General features: G+C 44.3%; 3 protein-coding genes across 3 annotated transcripts in view; all 3 read right to left on the bottom strand.

Annotated features, from left to right (window-relative positions):
- The window catches only part of UGT1A6 (UDP glucuronosyltransferase 1 family, polypeptide A6), a 123001-nt gene that overhangs the window by 51215 nt on the left and 51656 nt on the right, over positions 1–20130 (bottom strand). The gene's annotated exons all lie outside the window — the stretch shown is intronic.
- Positions 1–20130, bottom strand: part of LOC132344951 (UDP-glucuronosyltransferase 1A3-like) — a 77666-nt gene that overhangs the window by 45618 nt on the left and 11918 nt on the right. The window lies entirely within an intron of this gene.
- LOC132344949 (UDP-glucuronosyltransferase 1A3-like) lies at positions 987–8259 on the bottom strand. The gene is given in 2 exon segments (XM_059885226.1): positions 987–5858; positions 5861–8259. Coding segments are annotated over 2 exon segments (1053 nt in total). The 5' UTR covers positions 6177–8259; the 3' UTR covers positions 987–5121.

Raw genomic sequence — 20130 nt, 5'->3', positions numbered from 1 at the left:
TGAAACATTGATTGAATAAAAGCAGCAGTACAGACCTGAGATAACTGTTTCCTGTTGCCACAGTTGATGCCCCCAATGAACACCATGTTGGGCATGATCGGCCGTGGGTAGTCCATCACAAAGTCTCCTCTGAACAGCCACACAGATGCAGAGCCAAAAATCTCCCCCAGCGACACATCCCTCTGAAGAAGCTCAGAGGCCATATGAGCATAAGGAGCAAAAGAAAAATGGCAAAGGTACTTCAGGGTCAGAGGATAGAGCATGTTCTTGACCCTTTGGAAGAATGTCATGTGGTCTGAATTCCTTGTTAAAAACTTAGGAACATAAGAGAAAGGGTTTGGGCATGCTGCGCCCTCAACATCTAAGTCACAGGGAAGGAAACGCAAGAAAAACACAGCAGGAATGGACAGGTACTTAGCCAGCACTGCCCCGCAGGGGTAAACAGGGTCCGTTAAAACCACATCGAAGGAACTGGCATTCAGGTCTCTGATCAGGTCCTTGTTATACAGCAGTGCCTCACAAGACCTTGCAAAGACCACAGATGCATTTTTGGTAGCTTCAATAGTTTTCCAAAACATGGTTAGAAAATTCACTCTTTCAAAAAACGTATTAAAACTGCCCATCAGGAAGTAATTAAAATCATCCTGGGTGTATGGAATGGCATAGGTTTTCTTGATGAAAAAGTCCTCTGCCTTGACGCGCACATTGACCTCTGGAGCAACGACCACTGCCTGGTGACCTCTGGCGTGGAGCTCCCGCACGGCCTCCCGCATGCTGAGCCAGTGGCTGCCCTCCATGGGGGCCACCAGCACCTTCCCAGCCTCGGCCCATCGTCCGACGCACAGACAGAGCAGGAGTCCAGCCAGCACCTGCCGCCGAAGCTGCAGTCCCAGGGCCATCTCCACACAAACCAGAAGTTACTGATTCTCTGGTGGGGCTGTGCTGCCTATATTTGTTCCCTTATCTTTATTTTATCATCAAGTCACTTAAGCAAATTGCATGTCATTGGAAGGTGGTGTGCCCTCTATACATTAATCATTATAAGGTAAGTCTATGCCTTTTTTTCATCACCTCTGGTTACACCTTGTGGGAAAGATCCCTTCCCCTTATCTTGGAAAAACGCCTATGACTCTGCTACTTGCTCTGGGGAGCATTCTAGTTCACTCGCTCGCTCTTCATCCAAGACCCAGAGCAAGGCTGTGTCGGCAGAATCCCTTGGTCACCTCCAACCTTTCTTCTAATCAACTTCTTTTGGGCTGGACTGAACTCTAAGCGGTTACCTGCGCCCCAGCCCCCACCCAGATCTTCTGCTGATTTTGACCTTATCTGAGAACTCTTTAAACTCTTTTACCCCAATTCATTGGTGAATTTGGAGCACATCCAGGGAAATACATGATATTACTAAGACAGCTTTCTCTCAGTAGGGAGGGGACACTGGCTGTCAATTTTTCTCCTGGTCCACCCTGGGACACCTACTGCAATGTTCGGGGGAGAGTCTTTTGATTGGAGCAGATGTCAAATATAGAAACACCTGCAGTATAATGGCTGTTGGACAATTTTGTAGCTACTTCATGGAATAAGAGCTACTGTAATCTAAAAGTATCAGTGGGCAAGATAACCCTTAGCAATGACACACGGGGGTCAGAGAGGGCCAGCCCCCAATGTCAGTTCACCCTAGGACAGGAGCGAGCACTCTCCCGGCCTCAGAGAAGGCTCTCTGAATTTCTCTTATGATGCTGATGATGTTAATCTTCCACTACTCTATTTAGGAACTGGGGTGTACATGAATCTGGACCCCTAGTACACCATATACTCTGTGTTCAGATTTTTCTCCAAGGTCATTTACAGACCTAAGTCCTGATAAGGATAGATTCTTCAGAACTGAGGGGCTCCTGAATTTGTGGGAGCCTTCTCAGGTGGGGCCTGTGCAACAGATTGTGTCTCAGGCCCATGATGTAGCCCTGCTACAGAGACTGATGCCCACATGTGCTCAGCAGGACACGACATCTCCGTGTCCTGTCCACCCTGGGGATGATAGGGGCAGGCTCCCTGTGCTGCCCAGTGATCTCTCTCACTGAGCACCCTCTTATGCATACATCAGTTCAGATCAGTTCAGTCGCTCAGTCGTGTCCAACTCTTTGCGACCCCATGAACCACAGCACGCCAGGCCTCCCTGTCCATCACCAACTCTTGGAGTCCACCCAAACCCATGTCCATTGAGTTGGTGATGCCATCCAGTCATCTCATTCTCTGTCATCACCTTCTCCTCCTGCCCTCAATCTTTCCCAGCATCAGGGTCTTTTCAAATGAGTCAGCACTTTGCATTAGGTGGCCAAAGTACTGAAATTTCAGCTTCAGCATCAGTCCTTCCAATGAATATTCAGGACTGATTTTCTTTAGGATTGACTGGTTGGATCTCCTTGCATTCCAAGGGACTCTCAAGAGTCTTCTCCAACACCACAGTTGAGAAGCATCAGTTCTTCAGTGCTCAGCTTTCTTTATGGTACAACTCTCCCATCCATACATGACTATTTCAAATACCATAGCTTTGACTAGACGGACCTTTGTTGACAAAGTTATGTCTCTGCTTTTTAATATGCTGTCTAGGTTGATCATAGCTTTTCTTCCAAGAAGCAAGCGTCTTTTAATTTCATGGCTGTAGTCAACATCTGCAGTGATTTTGGAGCCCAGAAAAATAAAGTCAGCCACTGTTTCCATTGTTTCCCCATCCATTTGCCATGAAGTGATGGGGCTAGATGCCATGATCTTAGTTTTCTGAATGTTGAGCTTTAAGCCAACTCTTTCACTCTTTTCTTTCACTTTCATCATGAGACTTTTCAGTTCCTCTTTGTTTTCTGTCATAAGGGTGGTGTCATCTGCATATCTGAGGTAATTGATATTTTTCCTGGCAATCTTGATTCTAGCTTGTGCTTCATCCAGCCCAGCGTTCTCATGATATACTCTGCATAGAAGTTAAATGAGCAGGGTGACAATATACAGCCTTGACATACTCTTTTCCCTATTTGGAACAAACCAGCTGTTCCATGTCCAGTCCTAACTGTTGCTTCTTGACCCGCATACAGATTTCTCAAGAGGCAGGTCAGGTGGTCTGGTATTCCCATCTCTTGAAGAGTTTTCCACAGTTTATTGTGATTCACACAAAGTCTTTGGCATAGTCAATAAAGCAGAAGTAGATGTTTTTCTGGAACTTTCTTGCTTTTTCAATGATCCAACAGATGTTGGCAATTTGATCTCTGGTTCCTCTGCTTTTTCTAAATCTAGTTTGAACATCTAGAAGTTTATGGTTCATGTACTACTGAAGCCTTGCTTGCAGAATTTTGAGCATTACTTTGCTAGGATGTGAGATGAGTGCAATTGTGCGGTAGTGTGAACATTCTTTGGTATCGCCTTTCTTTGGGATTGGAATGAAAACTGATTTTTTCCTGTTACACCCACTACTGAGTTTTCCAAATTTGCTGGCATATGGAGAGCAACACTTTCATAGCATCATCTTTTAGGATTTGAAATAGCTCAACTGGAAATCCATCACCTCCTGTAGCTTTGTTCTTAGTGATGCTTCCTAAGGCTCATTTGACTTCGCATCCAGGATCTCTGGCTCTAGGTGAGTGATCACACCATCATGGTTATCTGGGTGATTAAGATCTTTTTTGTGTAGTTCTTCTGTGTATTCTTGCCACCTTTTCTTAATATCTTCTGCTTCTGTTAGGTCCATACCATTTCTGCCCTTTATTGAGCCCATCTTTGCATGAAATGTTCTCTTGATATCTCTAATTTTCTTGAAGATATCTTTAGTCTTTCCCATTCTATTCTTTCCCTCTATTTCTTTGCATTGATTGCTGCAGAAGGCTTGCTATTCTTTGAAACTCAGCATTCAGATGGATATATCTTTCCTTTTCTCCTTTTCCTTTAGCTTCTCTTCTTTTCTCAGTCCATGGAATTCCCCAGGCCAGAAAACTGGAGTGGGTAGCCTTTCCCTTCTCCCAGGGATCTTCCCAATCTTGGGATCAAACCGAGGTCTCCCACATTGCAGGTGGATTCTTTACCAGCTGAGCCACTAGAAAAGCCCAATCTAGCTCTGTACACCCCCACATTTTTCTCCAGACACCAACTCCTGGTCAGAAGACTTCTGGTCAGCACAGCTCCATCTCAGAAAAGCTGGATCTGTTATTCCTTTCTCTGATCATAGAGAGCCCAACTTCTCTGTCCAGCATTATTTCATTTCCACTTAATTTATTTGACCTCTCTGAAACTTGTTTCCTCTGGGTGTTAGGTTTCCTGTGATCACACCTCAATCCCTTCCAAGACAAAACCACTAAGAATTATCAGGTCAATAAATATATTTTGCCAGTTCTCTCATCCTTCATTTGAAGACCTCAATGTAAAATCCCTTATGGATGGATTCATAGCTCAAGTTCTCTGCTCCTACTAAGCTGAAGAAAGTTGCACAACAGTTACAACAGTACCTTTACAAGGGACAATCATGGTGGAATCACACCATGTCTTGTCAACCTGTTACTGAACATAATCTCTGCCTCTCCTTCCTCTCAAAGTGAAAGGACAGTGAAATTAGCTCAGTCGTGTCCAACTCTTTGCACCCCATGGACTGTCAGGACTGTAGCCTGTCCATGGACATCTCCAGGCCAGAATACTGAAGTGGGTGGCCGTTCCCTTCTCCAGACGGTATTCCCAACCCAGGGATCAAACCCAGGTCTCCCACATTGCAGGCAGATTCTTTACCATCTGATCCACCAGGGAAGCCCCAGAATACTAGAGTGGGTAGCCTATCCCTTCTCCATCAGATCTTCCTGACCCAGGAATCAAACTGGAGTCTCCTGCATTGCAGGTGGATTCTTTACCAGCTGAACTAACAGGGAAGCCCCCTCAAAGACCATCACAAACTTTTACTACACTACTTGAGGCATTTTAACAACTTATGTCACCAAAGGCTACCAGAAGGAATTTGAAGGTTAGACTCTTTAGAAAGAACAGTAGATAAGAAAGAAGCTGGAAATAAGTTGTTTCCTAAAAATACATTTCACTTGGGAATTCCCTGGTTGACAAGTGGTTAGGACTCCAAGTGTTTACTGCCAAGGGCTTGGGTTAAATCTCTGGTGGGTGAACTAAGATCCCATAAGATGTGAAGCATGGCATAAATTTTTTTTTAATTTTTTCATTGAAAATAATGTGTTCCACTTGGAACACTGATTGAACAAAAGCAGCAGTACAGACCTGAGATAATGGTTTCCTGTTGCCACAGTTGAAACCCCCAATGAACACCATATTGGGCATGATCTGCCATGGGTTGTCCATCACAAAGTCTCCTCTGTACAGCCACGCAGATGCAGAGCCAAAAATCTCCCCCAACAACACCTCTCTCTGAAGAAGCTCAGAGGCCATATGTGCATAAGGAGTGAAAGAAAAATGGCAAAGGTACTTCAGGGTCAGAGGGTAGAGCAAGTTCTTGACCCTTTGGAAGAATGTCATGTGGTCTGAATTCCTTGTTAACAACTTAGGAACATAAGAGAAAGGGTTTGGGCATGCTACGCCCTCAACATCTAAGTCACAGGGAAGGAAACTCAAGAAAGACACAGTAGGAATGGACAGATACTTAGCCAGCACTGCCCCGCAGGGGTAAATAGGGTCCGTTAAAACCTCATCGAAGGAACTGGCATTCAGGTCTCTGATCAGGTCCTTGTTATAAAACAGTGCCTCACAAGACCTTTCAAAGGCCAAAGACAGATTTTTCGTAGCTGTCATAGTTTTCCAAAACAGTGTTAAAAAATGCACTCTCTCAAAAAACATATTAAAACTGCCCATCAGGAAGTAATCAAAATCATCTGGGTGTATGGAATGGCATAGGTTTTCATGGTGAAAAAGTCCTCTGCCTTGATGTGAACGTTGACCTCCAGAGATAGGACCACTGCCTGGTGACCTCTGGCGTGGAGCTCCTGCACGGCCTCCCGCATGCTGAGCCAGTGGCTGCCCTCCATGGGGACCACCAGCACCTTCCCAGCCTCGGCCCATTGCCCGACACACAGACAGAGCAGGAGTCCAGCCAGCACCTGCCACCGAAGCTGCAGTCCCAGGGCCATCTCCACACAAACCAGAAGGTGCTCCGTCGCTGGTGGGGCTGTGCCACCTATATTTATTCCCATATATTTATCTTATCATCAAGTCACTTAAGCAAAATGGCATGTCATTGGAAGGCGCTGAGCCCTCTGAACATTAATCATTACAAGATAAATCTATGCCCATGTTTCATCACCTCTGGTTTCACCCAAAAAAAGATCACTCCCCCTTATCTTGGAAAAACTCCTCTGACCTACTGCTTCCTCTGGGGAACATTCTAGTTCACTCTCTTGTTCTTCATCCAAGACCCAAAGTAAGGCTGTGCCTGACCATTCCCTTGATCACCTCCTACCTCTCTGCTAACCGTTTCTCTGGGGCTGGACTGAACACTGAGGAGTCACCTCTGCCCCAGTCCCCACCCAGAACCTCTGCTGAATGTGACCTTATCTGGGAACTCTTTAAACTCTTTCTCCCTATTCATGAGTGAACTCAGAGCACCTCCAGGGAGATATTAATACATGACATTGCTATGATAGCTTTCTCTTAGCAGATAGGGGATGCTCACTGTCCATTTTTTCCTGTTCAACACTGAGACACCTCTTGCAATGTTCAGGGAAGAGTCTATTGGGACAGCTGTCAAACATCCAAATATCTGGAGAGATCCTTAAGAAAGAGAGCTGAAGAGTTGGTTAATTCTGTTTCCACTTCATGGAATTAGAATTGCTGTTATCTAAAGTGTCAGTGATTAGATTGGTTAGTTTCTGTGATTATGGTTTCAGTCTGTCTGCCCGCTGATGCCTTCTCTCAGTGCCTACCATCTTACTGGGGTATCTCTTAACTTGGATGTGGGGTGTCTCTTCATGGCTGCTCCAGCAAAGTGCAGCCACTGCTCCTTACCTTGGAGGTGGGGGACGTGGAGAATCTCTTCTCAAGATTATCTCCAATCTAATCACATGGACCACAGCCTTGTCTAACTCAATGAAAACTAAGCCATGCCTTGTAGGGCCACCCAAGATGGATGGGTCTTGGTGGAGAGTTGTGACAAAATATGGCCCACTGGAGAAGGGAATGGCAAACCACTTCAGTATTCTTGCCTTGAGAACCCCATAAACAGTATGAAAAGGCAAAATGATAGGACACTGAAAGAGGAACTCCACAGGTCAGTAGGCACCCAATATGCTACTGGAGATCAGTGGAGAAATAACTCCAGAAAGAATGAAGAGACGGAGCCAAAGCAAAAACAACACCCAGTTGTGGATGGGACTGGAGATAGAAGCAAGGTCCGATGCTGTAAAGAGCAATATTGCATAGGAACCTGGAATGTTCAGGTAAGTTCAGTTCAGTCACTCAGTCGTGTCCAAATCTTTGCAACCCCATGAACCGCAGCGAGCCAGGCCTCCCTGACCATCACCAACTCCTGGAGTCCACCCAAAGCCATGTCCATAGAGTCAGTGATGCCATCCAACCATCTCATCCTCTGTTGTCCCCTTCTCCTCCCGCCTTCAAACTTTCCCAGCATCAGGGTGTTTTCCAATGAGTCAGCTCTGTGCATCAGGTGGCCAAAATATTGAAGTTTCAGCTTCAACATCAGTCCTACCAAAGAACACCCAGGACTGATCTCCTTTAGGATGGACTGGTTAGATCTCCTTGCAGTCCAAGGGACTCTCAAGAGTCTTCTCCAACACCACAGTTCAAAAGCATCAATTCTTCTGCTCTCAGTTTCCTTTGTAGTCCAACTCTCACATCCATACATGACCACTGGAAAAACCATAGCATTGACTAGATGGACCTTGGTTGACAAAGTAATGTCTCTGCTTTTTAATATGCTGTCTAGGTTGGTCATAACTTTCCTTCCTAGGAGTAAGTGTCTTTTAATTTCATGGCTGCAGTCACCATCAACAGTGATTTTGGAGCCCAGAAAAATAGCCACTGTTTCCCCATCTATTTGCCATGAAGTGATGGGACCAGATGCCATGATCTTAGTTTTCTGAATGTTGAACTTTAAAGCCAACTTTTTCACTCTCTTCTTTCGCTTTCATCAAGAAGCTCTTTAGTTCTTCACTTTCTGCCGTAAGGGTGGTGTCATCTGCATGTCTGAGGTTATTGATATTTCTCCCAGCAACCTAGATTCCAGCTTGTGCTTCCTCCAGCCCAGCGTTTCTCATGATGTACTCTGCATATAAGGTAAATAAGCAGGGTGACAATATATACAGCCTTGACATACTCCTTTCACTATTTGTAACCAGTCTGTTGTTCCATGTCCACTTCTAACTGTTGCTTCCTGACCTGCATATAGGTTTCTCAAGAGGCAGGTCAGGTGGTCTGGGATCCCATCTCTTTCAGAATTTTCCAAAGTTTATTGTGATCCACACAGTCAAAGGCTTTGCCATAGTCATAAAGCAGAAATAGATGTTTTTCTGGAACTCTCTTGCTTTTTCTATGATCCAGCAGATGTTGGCAATTTGATCTCTGGTTCCTCTGCCTTTTCTAAAACCAGCTTGAACATCTGGAAGTTCATGTCCATGAATCAAGGCAAATTGACAGTGGTCAAACAGGAGATGGCAAGAGTGAACGTCAACATTTTTTGGAATCAGCGAACTAAAATGGACTGGAATGGGTGAATTTAACTCAGATGACCATTATGTCTACTACTATGGGCAGGAATCCCTTAGAAGAGATGGAGTATCCATCAGAGTCAACAAAAGAGTCTGAAATGCAGTACTTGGATGCAATCTCAAAAACGACAGAATGATCTCTGTTCATTTCCAAGGCAAACCATGCAATATCACAGTAATCCAAGCCTATGTTCCAACCAGTAACGCTGAAGAAGCTGAAGTTGAATGGTTCTATGAAGACCTACAAGACCTTCTAGGACTAACACCCAAAAAAGATGTCCTTTTCATTATAGGGGACTGGAATGCAAAAGTAGGAAGTCAAGAAACACCTGGAGTAACAGGCAAATTTGGCCTTGGAGTACAGAATGAAGCAGGGCAAAGGCTAATAGAGCTCTGCCAAGAGAACACACTGGTTATAGCAAACACCCTCTTCCAACAACACAAGAGAAGACTCAACACATGGACATCACCAGATGGCCAACACTAAAATCAGATTGATTATATTCTTTGCAGCCAAAGATGGAGAAGCTCTGTATAGTCAGAAAAAACAAGACTGGGAACTGACTGGCTCAGATCATGAACTCCTTATTGCCAAATTCAGACTGAAATTTAAGAAAGTGGGGGAAACCACTAAACCATTCAGGTATGACCTAAATCAAATCCCTTATGATTATACAGTGGAAGTGAGAAATAGATTTAAGGGATTAGATCTGATAGATAGAGTGCCTGATGAACTATGGATGGAAGTTCGTGACATTGTACAGGAGATAGGGAGCAAGACCATCCCCAAGAAAAAGAAATGCAAAAAAGCAAAATGGCTGTCTGGGGAGGCCTTACAAATAGCTGTGAAAAGAAGAGAAGTGAAAAACAAAGGAGAAAAGGAAAGATGTAAGCATCTGAATGCAGAGTTCCAAAGAATAGTAAGAAGAGATAAGAAAGCCTTCCTCAGCGATCAGTGCAAAGAAATAGAGGAAAACAATAGAATGGGAAAGACTAGAGATCTCTTCAAGAAAATTAGAGATACAAAGGGAACATTTCATGCAAAGATGGGCTCAATAAAGCACAGAAATGGTATGGACCTAACAGAAGCAGAAGATATTAAGAAGAGGTGGCAAGAATACATAGAAGAACTATACAAAAAAGATCTTCATGACCCAGATAATCACGATGGTGTGATCACTGACCTAGAGCCAGACATCCTGGAATGTGAAGTCAAGTGGGCCTTAGAAAGCATCTCTACAAACAAAGCTAGTGGAGGTGATGGAATTCCAGTTGAGCTATTTCAAATCCTGAAAGATGATGCTGTGAAAGTGTTGCTCTCAATATGCCAGCAAATTTGGAAAACTCAGCAGTGGCCACAGGACTGGAAAAGGTCAGTTTTCATTCCAATCCCAAAGAAAGGCAAAGCCAAAGAATGCTCAAACGGTCAGTGTTCATTCCAATCCCAAAGAAAGGCAAAGCCAAAGAATGCTCAAACTACCACACAGTTGCACTCATCTCACATCCTAGCAAAGTAATACTCAAAATTCTCCAAGCCAAGCTTCAGCAATACGTGAACCATGAACTTCCAGATGCTCACGCTGGATTTAGAAAAGGCAGAGGAACCAGAGATCAAATTGTCAACATCTGCTGCATCATCAAAAAAGCAAAAAAGTTCCAGAAAAACATCTATTTCTGCTTTATTGACTATGCCAAAGCCTTTGACTGTGTGGATCACAAAAAACTTTGGAAAATTCTGAAAGAGATGGTAATCCCAGACCACCTGACCTGCCTCTTGAGAAACCTATATGCAGGTCAGGAAGCAACTGTTAGAACTGGACATGGAACAACAGACTGGTTCCAAATAGGAAAAGGAGTACATCAAGGCTGTATGTTGTCATCCTGCTTATTCAACTTATATGCAGAGTATATCATGAGAAACGCTGGGCTGGAGGAAGCACAAGCTGGAATCTAGGTTGCTGGGAGAAATATCAATAACCTCAGATATGCAGATGACACTACCCTTATGGCAGAAAGTGAAGAACTAAAAAGCCTCTTGATGAAAGTGAAAGAGGAGAGTGAAAAAGTTGGCTTTAAAGCTCAACATTCAGAAAACTAAGATCATGGCATCCGGTCCCATCACTTCATGGCAAATAGATGGGGAAACAGTGAAAACAGTGGCTGACTTTATTTTTCTGGGCTCCAAAATCACTGCAGATGGTGACTGCAGCCGTGAAATTAAAAGACGCTTACTCCTAGGAAGGAAAGTTATGACCAACCTAGACAGCATATTAAAAAACAGACACATTATTTTGTCAACCAAGGTCTGTCTAGTCAAGGCTATGGTTTTTCCAGTGGTCATGAATGGATGTGAGAGTTGGACTATAAAGAAAGCTGAGAGCAGAAGAATTGATGCTTTTGAACTGTGGTGTTGGAGAAGACTCTTGAGAGTCTGCAAGGACATCCAACCAGTCCAGCCTAAAGGAGATCAGTCCTGAGTGTTCATTGGAAGGACTGATGTTGAAGCTGAAACTCCAATACTTTGGCCACCTGATAAGAACTGACTCACTAAGAACTCAGTGACCCCTGTTAATTGTCTGGCTCTTAACTGCATGTCGTACAGATTACAGGACAACTTTCTGGCTTCCCTCACTGTGATAAGCTGCCCTGTGTTTGGCACTCAACCTACATGGATACTATGAACCAAGTGAGGGTACACAGTGCACTTACGGGATTGGCAAGGAGTGTGGTGTTTTCTCTGCTACAGTTAGAAATACACATCTAGACTAGAATAAAATAATTGCTGGGAAGATTGAAGGCAGGAGGAGAAGGGGACAACAGAGGATGAGATGGTTGGACGGCATCACCCACTCAATGGAGATGAGTTTGAGTAAACTCCGGGAGTTGGTAATAGACAGGGAGGTCTAGAGTGCTGTGGCCCATGGGCTCATGAAGATTCTGACACGACTGAGCAACTGAACTGAACTGAAAGTTCCAGTGGGCAAGAGAACTCTTAGCGATGACACAGTGGCGTCAGTTAGGGCCAGCCCTCACGATCTACACGCCATAGGACAGGAGGGAGCCATCCCCTGGCCTCAGAGGAGGGTCTCTGAATTCCTTTTATGCTGCTAAAGGTGCCAGTCTTTCACTACTCTATTTAGGGACTGGGGCCTTTACTTATCTGGGCCTTTATTACATCTTGGAGTTTATGTTCAGATTTTTCTCCAAGATCAGTTACAGACCTAAGTCCTGTTATGGATGGATTCCTCTAAAGCCAATGGGCAATTCTGGAGAGCTTCAGTCACAATGATACTGTGCCAGCAAGTGCCGTTTGGATCATCCTCTACCTTATTAACATCGGGACACAGCCTCACCCATCAGTTAGTCAGCACTAGTACTAGGATACTCCAGGCCAAGTAGCTAGTTAAGTGGAGACACAGAGCCATCCATTAGTAGGCAGCTGCATTAACCCTCTGAGAACAAGCCACCTGGGACCTGGCCCCATCCACCAGAAGGCCCAGGACCAGGCCCCGTGCACCACAGTGCCCAGGACCTGGACTTACCTACCAGTGCACCAGCACGAGCTCAGGACACCCCTGGACCTCACCCCACCCTCCAGCAGACTGACACCAGCTCCAGGAAACCTGGGCTCTACAGACAGGGACTCCAGGATCCAGATTAACCTACCAGTGGGCCACCATTAGAAACATATGCAGACATATGTGGCCTCAACATAGGAGCACTTAAATACAAATGGCAAGTATTAACAGACATAAAAAGACAAAGTGACAGTAAACAACAATATTAGGGTGATTTAAAATCCCACATACATCAATGGACACAGCATTCAGACAGAAAACCAATACGGAAACACTGGTCCTAAACAACACATTAGACCAGTTAGGCTTAATAGATATACGCAAAACATTCCATCAAAAGCAGCAAAACACACATTCTTTTCAAGTGTACATGGTATATCAGTCTTGGTAAATCACACAGATCAAGTGTCACTACACTCAAGAATACTGAAATCACATCAAACACCTTTTCCAACCATGATGTTATGAAACTAAAACTGAACTACAAAAAAAGCTGGAGAAACGCATGGAGGCAAAACAATGTGTTACAGTCACTGGGTCATTGAAAAAATTAAAGAAATACCTCAAGACAAATAAAAATGAAAACGTGATAATCCAAAATCTATGGGAAACAGTATAAGTAGTTCTAAAAGGAACGTTTTTAGCCATAAAAGCATAGATCATGAAATAAGAAAAATCTGAAATAACCTAAACTTACACCCAAAGTAACTAAAAAGAATAACCAAAATCCAGAAGAATATAAAGAAAAAAAATCGTAAAGCTTAAGCCAGAAATTTAAAAGATCAATGAAACAAAGAACTGATTCTTTGAAAAAATAAAGTTGATAAACTTTCAGTCAGAGTCATCAAGAAGAAAGGAAGTCCAGGTAAATAAAAGCCAAAATGAGAAAGATGAAGTCCCAAGAAACACACAAAACATATAAAGGATCATAAGAGATTACTGTGAACAGTTATATGCCAATAAAATGAACAATTAGAAGACATGGACAGATTCTTAGAAATGGACTACATCCCAAGACTGAACCAGGAAGAAATAGAAAATATTAACAAACCAATTACCAGTAATGACACTGAATCAGCAATAAAAAGATCTCCCACAATTGAAGAATACAAAAGCTATAAGAGACCTAAAGTCATGGAAGTTAATATAAATTAAGTACATGAGACACAAGGTCAGCAAAAAAACAAACAAACGGCTAACTCAGTGGATTAAGAAACAAATCCTGCCCCCAAGAGTCCTATTTCAATTAATCCCAAATATCCAGAGTTAACCTGAGAAGACTGTGAAACTGTGAGGAAAGCCGTAGTTCCCATGATGGAAACTTGGAGTGGAGTGGTCAGGGCCGGGGCAGACTTGGAGGTGAGGTCAAATCTTCCCACTTTGAGACTCAGTTCTCAGCATCACTGCCCCCACCTTCACTGCATTCACAGTTTACCTCCTTCCAGCCCCCACCACTCCTTTTTGATGACCTCAGTGTCCCACCTCGAAGACCTATATGACACGCAATCCAGCCCCGTACATCACCACATTTTACTCCAGACACCAAGTCCTGGCCAGAAGACTTCTGGTCAGCACAGCTCCATCTCTGAGAAGTTGGGCTCAATTATTCCTTTCTCTGATCACGGAGACCTCGACTTCTCTCTCCGGTATTATCTCTCTTCCACTTACTCTACCTCTCTGAAATTTCAGATTCTTTTTGGTGTTTAGGTCTCCTGCAACCACAATCCTTTCCAAGACAAAACCAGTATCAGTTCAACAAATGCCATCTGCTATTCTTTCCTCCTTCTACGGAACACTCTCAGGCAAAAACTCCTGATGGATGGATTCTCAGCTCAACAAACGTGCTCCTTCCTACTCAGCTGGAGAAAATCGGACAATGGTTACAACAGTGCCTACAAAAAAGGGCAATCACAGGCGAATAACAAACACCATCGCTTATCAGTCCTATTGCAGACCCTCATCCCTGACTGTCACTCCTCTCAAAGACCATCACAAACTTTACCACACTACTGCAGGCACTTTAACAATTCACAACAGAGACTGTTAGAAGGAGAATGTGAGGTAGGAACTTTTAGAAAGATCAATATATATTAAGCACCTGGAAGTAAGATATTTATAAAAAGTATGTTTCACTTGGGAACTCCCAGGCAAGCCAGTGGTTAGGACTCAAGCCATCGTTGCCAAGGGCCCAGGTTCAAATCCTGGTTGAGGAACTAGGATCCCACAGGCACTGCAACATGGCAAAAAAAAACAAAAGTAATTAATTAATTAATTTTAAAAACATGTGCTCCACTTGGAACACTGATTGAATAAAAGCAGCAGTACAGACCTGAGATAATGGTTTCCTGTTGGCACAGTTGATGCCCCCAGTGAACACCATGTTGGGCATGATGGGCCGTGGATAGTCCATCACAAAGTCTTCTCTGAACAGCCACACGGATCCAGAGGCAAGAATCTCCCCCAGCGACACCTCTCTCTGAAGAAGCTCAGAGGCCATACGTGCATAAGGAGTGAAGGTAACCTGGCAAATGTACTTCAGGCTCAGAGGGTAGAGCATGCTCTTGACCCTTTGGAAGAATGTCATGCGGTCTGAATTCATTGTTAACAACCTAGGAATGCATGAGAAAGGGTTTGGGCATACTGTGCCCTCAACATCTAAGTCACACAGAGGGAACACAATAAATGAATAAATAAATACAGCAGAAATCAACAGGTACTTAGCCAGCCCCTGTGGGGAAAACAGCTAATCAGCCAGGATGGCACGTTCAGGAAGGACTGCTGCTGAAGCTGAAACTCCAATACTTTGGCCACCTGGTACAAAGAGGTGACTCACTGGAAAAGACCCTGATGCTGGGAAAGATTGAGGGCAAGAGAAGGGGGAGACAGAGGATGAGATGGTTGGCTGGCATCACCGACCTGATGGACACGAGTTTGAGTAAGCTCCGGGAGTTGGTGATGGACAGGGAGGCCTGGCCTGCTGCAGTCCGTGGGGTCGCAAAGAATCGGACATGACTGAGCGAGAGAACTGAACTGAACTGAACAGCTAAGCGCGTTGTCTAGCACTGAGCATGCGCCTCAGGAGGTACTTGCTTGGTCCTGGGCTACTTTGTGCGGTGTACCTGACTGAGCTCCACCTAAAGCCTCATGGCTGTGTCCGTCGGGTCAGCCACGAGAGGAGACAATATACTGTGTCTGCTGCTACGGCTGCTGTGCCAGCCAGGAGAGAAGAAACGTGTCTGCAGTTTCCACGGCTTCTTGAGTCTTATTCCAGCCTCTTAGCTCGCGCCTTGCCTACCACAGGTTCAACAAACATTGCGCGAGTGAGATACAGCAGAACAGTTCTTGCTGTGAACTGGATTGGCAAGACAGCCCCGCGGCAGTACATAGGGTCCCTTAAAACTGCATCAAAGGGACTGGCATTCGAGTGCCTGATCAGGTCCTTGGAATACCTTAAAAGACCTTACAGAGAGCAAACAGTCGTTACAGACACCGTAGCTCCCAGAAACAGTGCTAAAAAACATCCTCTTTCAAAAAGCAGATGAACATGACCCCCCATGAGAGAATCATATTCTTCCTGTGTGTCAGGAATCGCATAGATTTTCGTGGTGAAAAAGCGCTCTGCCTGGGTGTGTATATTCACCTGCAGAGGAACAACCACTGCTCGGTGGCCTTGGGCCTGGAGCTCATTAATGGCCTCCCTGCATGCTTAAGCGAGTGGCTGCCCTCCATGGGGACCCCCAGCATATTCTCAGACTTGGTTATCGCTTGATGCACAGACAGAGCAGGAGTCCAGCCAGCACCTGCCACGGAAGCTGCAGTCCCAGGGCCATCTCCACACAAACCAAAAGCTACTGAGTCTCCGGTTGAGCTATGCCACCTATATTTGTTCCCTTTATCTTATCATCAAGTCACTTAAGCAAAATGGCATGGCACTGGAGGGCAGTTTGCCACCCATACATTAATCATTACAGGATAAGTCCATGCCTGGGTTTCATCACCTCTGATTTCACCCTAGGAAAGTCCCTTCCTCCCTTCTCTTGGAAAATCTCCTCTGACTCTGCTGCTCCCGGTAGGGAGCATTCTAGGTCACTGAAATGTTTGTCATCCAATTTCCAAAGCAAGGCTGCGCGGGCACATTCCCTTTGATCACCTTCTGCCTCTCTGCTAAGCACACTCTACAGGGCTGGACTGAACTCTCAGAAGTCACCTCTGTCCCAGTCCCCACCCAAAACCTCTGGTGCATGTGACCTTATCTGAGAACTCTTTAAACTCTTTCCCCTGATTGATGGGCGAACAAGGAGCCCTTCATTGTTCACTTCCAGGGAAACATACAACATCGCTGAGACAGCTTTCTCTCAGCAGGAGGGAACCTGATTGTCTTTTTGTTCCTCTTCCACACTGAGACACCTCTTCCACTGTTTAGGGGGAGAGTCTGTTGGAGGAGCTGTCGTATATGGAAATATCTGATGAAATTCCTGATGAAGACAACAGAAGTGATGTTTGAAACATCTGTATTAACTTCCTGGAATAAGAGTTGCTGTTATCTAAAGCATCGATGGGCAAGGCAACACTTAGCAATGACACAGTGGGGTCAGAAAGCACAAGTCCCGAAGATCTGCACACCCTGGACATCAGGGAGCTGTCCCTTGCCCCCAACCTGTCTCTCTGAATCCTCTTCTGATGCTGAAGGCGTCAGTCTTCTGCTACTCTGTTTAGGGATTGGGGTGTACCTTAATCTGGGCTTTTATTATATCTTATTGTTTATGTTCACATTTTTCTCCAAGGTCAGTTACAGTGTTGAGTCCTGATAAGGATAGATTCCTCCAAAACAGAGGGGTTCCTGAATTTGTGGGACCCTTCTGAGGCGGGGCCTCTGCAACTGCTTGCATCTCGGGCCCACGAGGCGGCCCTGCTACAGAGACTGATGCTCACGTGTGCTCAGCAGGATACGGCATCTCCGTGTCCCGTCTGCCCTGGGGACGATGTGGGAGGGCTTCTTTGGCTGCCCAGCCCTAGACCAGCAAAAATGTGATCGGCTGTCCCATCCTTGCCATTCAAAGTAACACATATACTAAGCCAACTAAGGCACAGTGCACTTGGGGGATTGGAAACTGATGGTATTTTCTCTGGTCCAGTTAGAGCTTTAAATCTATACTAGAATAAAATAAATGAAGAGGCATACAACATCATTCCTGGGAAGAATGAACACTCTAACTCTTGATTTTGCACCAAATTAAGGTATAGATAAAAACGATAGACCAAGTCAAATCTCACTGAAATTTGTAATATGACCCAAAAAATTCACCTAGAAGCATTTCTGTTTTCTAATAGGAGTGACTCCTATCAGATCAATGCTCTCAAACAACTTTTAAATCCAGATAGACTTCACATATATGGTCAAGTTATTTTGGGCAAGGCTGCACAATATTCAATGCTGCTGCTGCTAAGTCACTTCGGTCGTGTCCAACTCTGCAACCCCATAGACGGCAGTGCACCAGGCTTCCCAGTCCCTGGGATTCTCCAGGCAAGAACACTGGAGTGGGTTGCCATTTCCTTCTCTAATGCATGAAGGTGAAAAGTGAAAGTGAAGTCGCTCAGTTGTGTCCGACCCTCAGTGACCCCATGGACTGCAGCCCTCCAGGCTCCTCCGCCCATGGGATTTTCCAGGCAAGAGTACTGGAGTGGGGTGCCATTGCCTTCTCCCCAGTATTCAGTAGGGACCATCTTTTCAACAAATGGTGCTGGGAAAACTGGGTGTCTGAATGTAAGCAATGAAATTGGACTCTTACTAACGCCATATATTATTTTATATTTGTTTAATTGCTAATTCGTGTCAGACTCTTTTGAAACCCCACCAGGCTCTTCTGTTCATGGAATTTCCTAGGGAAGAATACTAGAGTGGGTTGCCATTCCCTTCTCCAGGGATCTTCCTGACCCAGAGATTGAACCTGTGTCTGCTGCATTGACAGGCATATCCTTTACCACTGAGCCACCAGGGAAGCCCAATGCCACATGTAAGTTCAACTCAAAATCAAAGACCTAAATGTAAGACCAGAGCTATAAAACTCTTCAAACTAGACATATGAGAAGACAACACAACATTTGGCAAAGATTTCTTGAAATTACACCAAAGAATAGCTAATAAAAATTAAAAATTGGACTTCATGAAAAAATTTTAAATGTGTGCATCAAATGATATTAACAACAGAGTGAAAGCACAGAGTTGCTAGAATACATTCAAACTTAAGATACAGATATAAGCGTTTATGTATGAACTTCTTGTATTAGTTTCTCAGTCGTGTCCGACTCTTTGTGACCCCCATGGACGGTAGCCCACCAGGCTCCTCTGTCCAGGGGATTCTCCAGGCAAGAATACTGGAGTGGGTTGCCATGCCCTTCCCCAGGGGATCTTTCCAACCCAGGGATCGAATCCCAGTCTCCCGAATTGCAGGCAGATTCTTTACTATCTGAGCCACCAGAGAAGCCAAAACCAAAAAGGCACACCATAGAGTGAAAGAAAACATTTACAAATATGTTTGATACAGGATTAACATCCAGAATATATGGAGAACTCATGGAACTCAACATCGGCAAAAAGACCTGATTCAAAATAGACAAACAACTTAGACATTTCTCAAAAGAATATGTGCAAATAACCAATAAGCATTGAAAAGATGCTTAACATAATCATTAGGGAAATGCAGATCAAAGCTACAATGAGATGTCTCCTCACACCATTATGATGGCAATCATAAAACAAACAAAACAGAAAACAAGGAAAAAATGTGGAAAAATTGGAACCCTCGTGTACTGTTGATGGGAATGTAAATTGCTGTAGCCACTGTCAAAACAGAATGGCAGCTCCTCAAAAACTTAAATACCAGATGATCCAGCCATTCCACTTCTTAGTACATGCACAAAAGCATCGAAAACAGAGTCTTAAAGAGGGATTTGTACATCCATGTTCAGCAGCATTATCCCCAATAGCCTAAAGGTGAAAGCCAACCATGTTCATTGGCAGATAAACAGATAAGCAAACTGTGCCTCATTTATACAATGAAATATATTTCAGCCTTAAAAAGGAAAGAAATTCTAAGAATATATATGACAACATGAATGAATCCAGAGAACATGATGCCAAGTGAAAAGGCCAGTAGCAAAAAGAAAAATATTGTACAATTCCACTTATATTAGGTATCTAGAGCGCTCAAATTCATAGACACAGAAAGTAAAATGGTGGTTTCCAGGGACTGTGAGGTGGGAGAAATGGAGAGATATAGTTTAAGGGGTAGAGTTTCAGTTTTTCAAGACGAAGAGTTATGGAAATTGGTTGCACAACAATATGACTGTAATTAACACTACTAAACTGCACACTCGGAGAAGGCAATGGCACCCCACTCCAGTACTCTTGCTTGGAAAGTCCCATGGATGGAGGAGCCTAGTGGGCTGCAGTCCATGGGGTCGCTAAGAGTCAGACACGACTGAGCGACTTCGCTTTCACTTTTCACTTTCATGCATTGGAGAAGGAAATGGCAACCCACTCCAGTGTTCTTGCCTGGAGAATCCCAGGGACAGGGGAGCCTGGTGGGCTGCCGTACTGGGGTCGCACAGAGTCGGACATGACTGAAGTGACTTAGCGGCAGCAGCAGCAAACTGTACACTTAAATGTGGTTAAAATGGTAAATCTTATGTTAGGGATGTTTTACCACAATTAAGCATTAAAAAGAAAATTTTATGAAGAAAACACAACAGTCATAAACCTATGTGCAACAATCTAAAAGCTATATATTTAAAGGAAAACTAGTAAAACTTCCAAATGTAATTTGAGAAAAATTCAGTTAAATGGG

This window comes from Bos taurus, chromosome 3, assembly GCF_002263795.3.
Source record: "Bos taurus isolate L1 Dominette 01449 registration number 42190680 breed Hereford chromosome 3, ARS-UCD2.0, whole genome shotgun sequence".
Classification (NCBI taxonomy): Eukaryota; Metazoa; Chordata; class Mammalia; order Artiodactyla; family Bovidae; genus Bos; species Bos taurus.
Note: the sequence above shows the minus strand (reverse complement) of the source record. Positions and strands in the feature narration are given on the sequence as shown.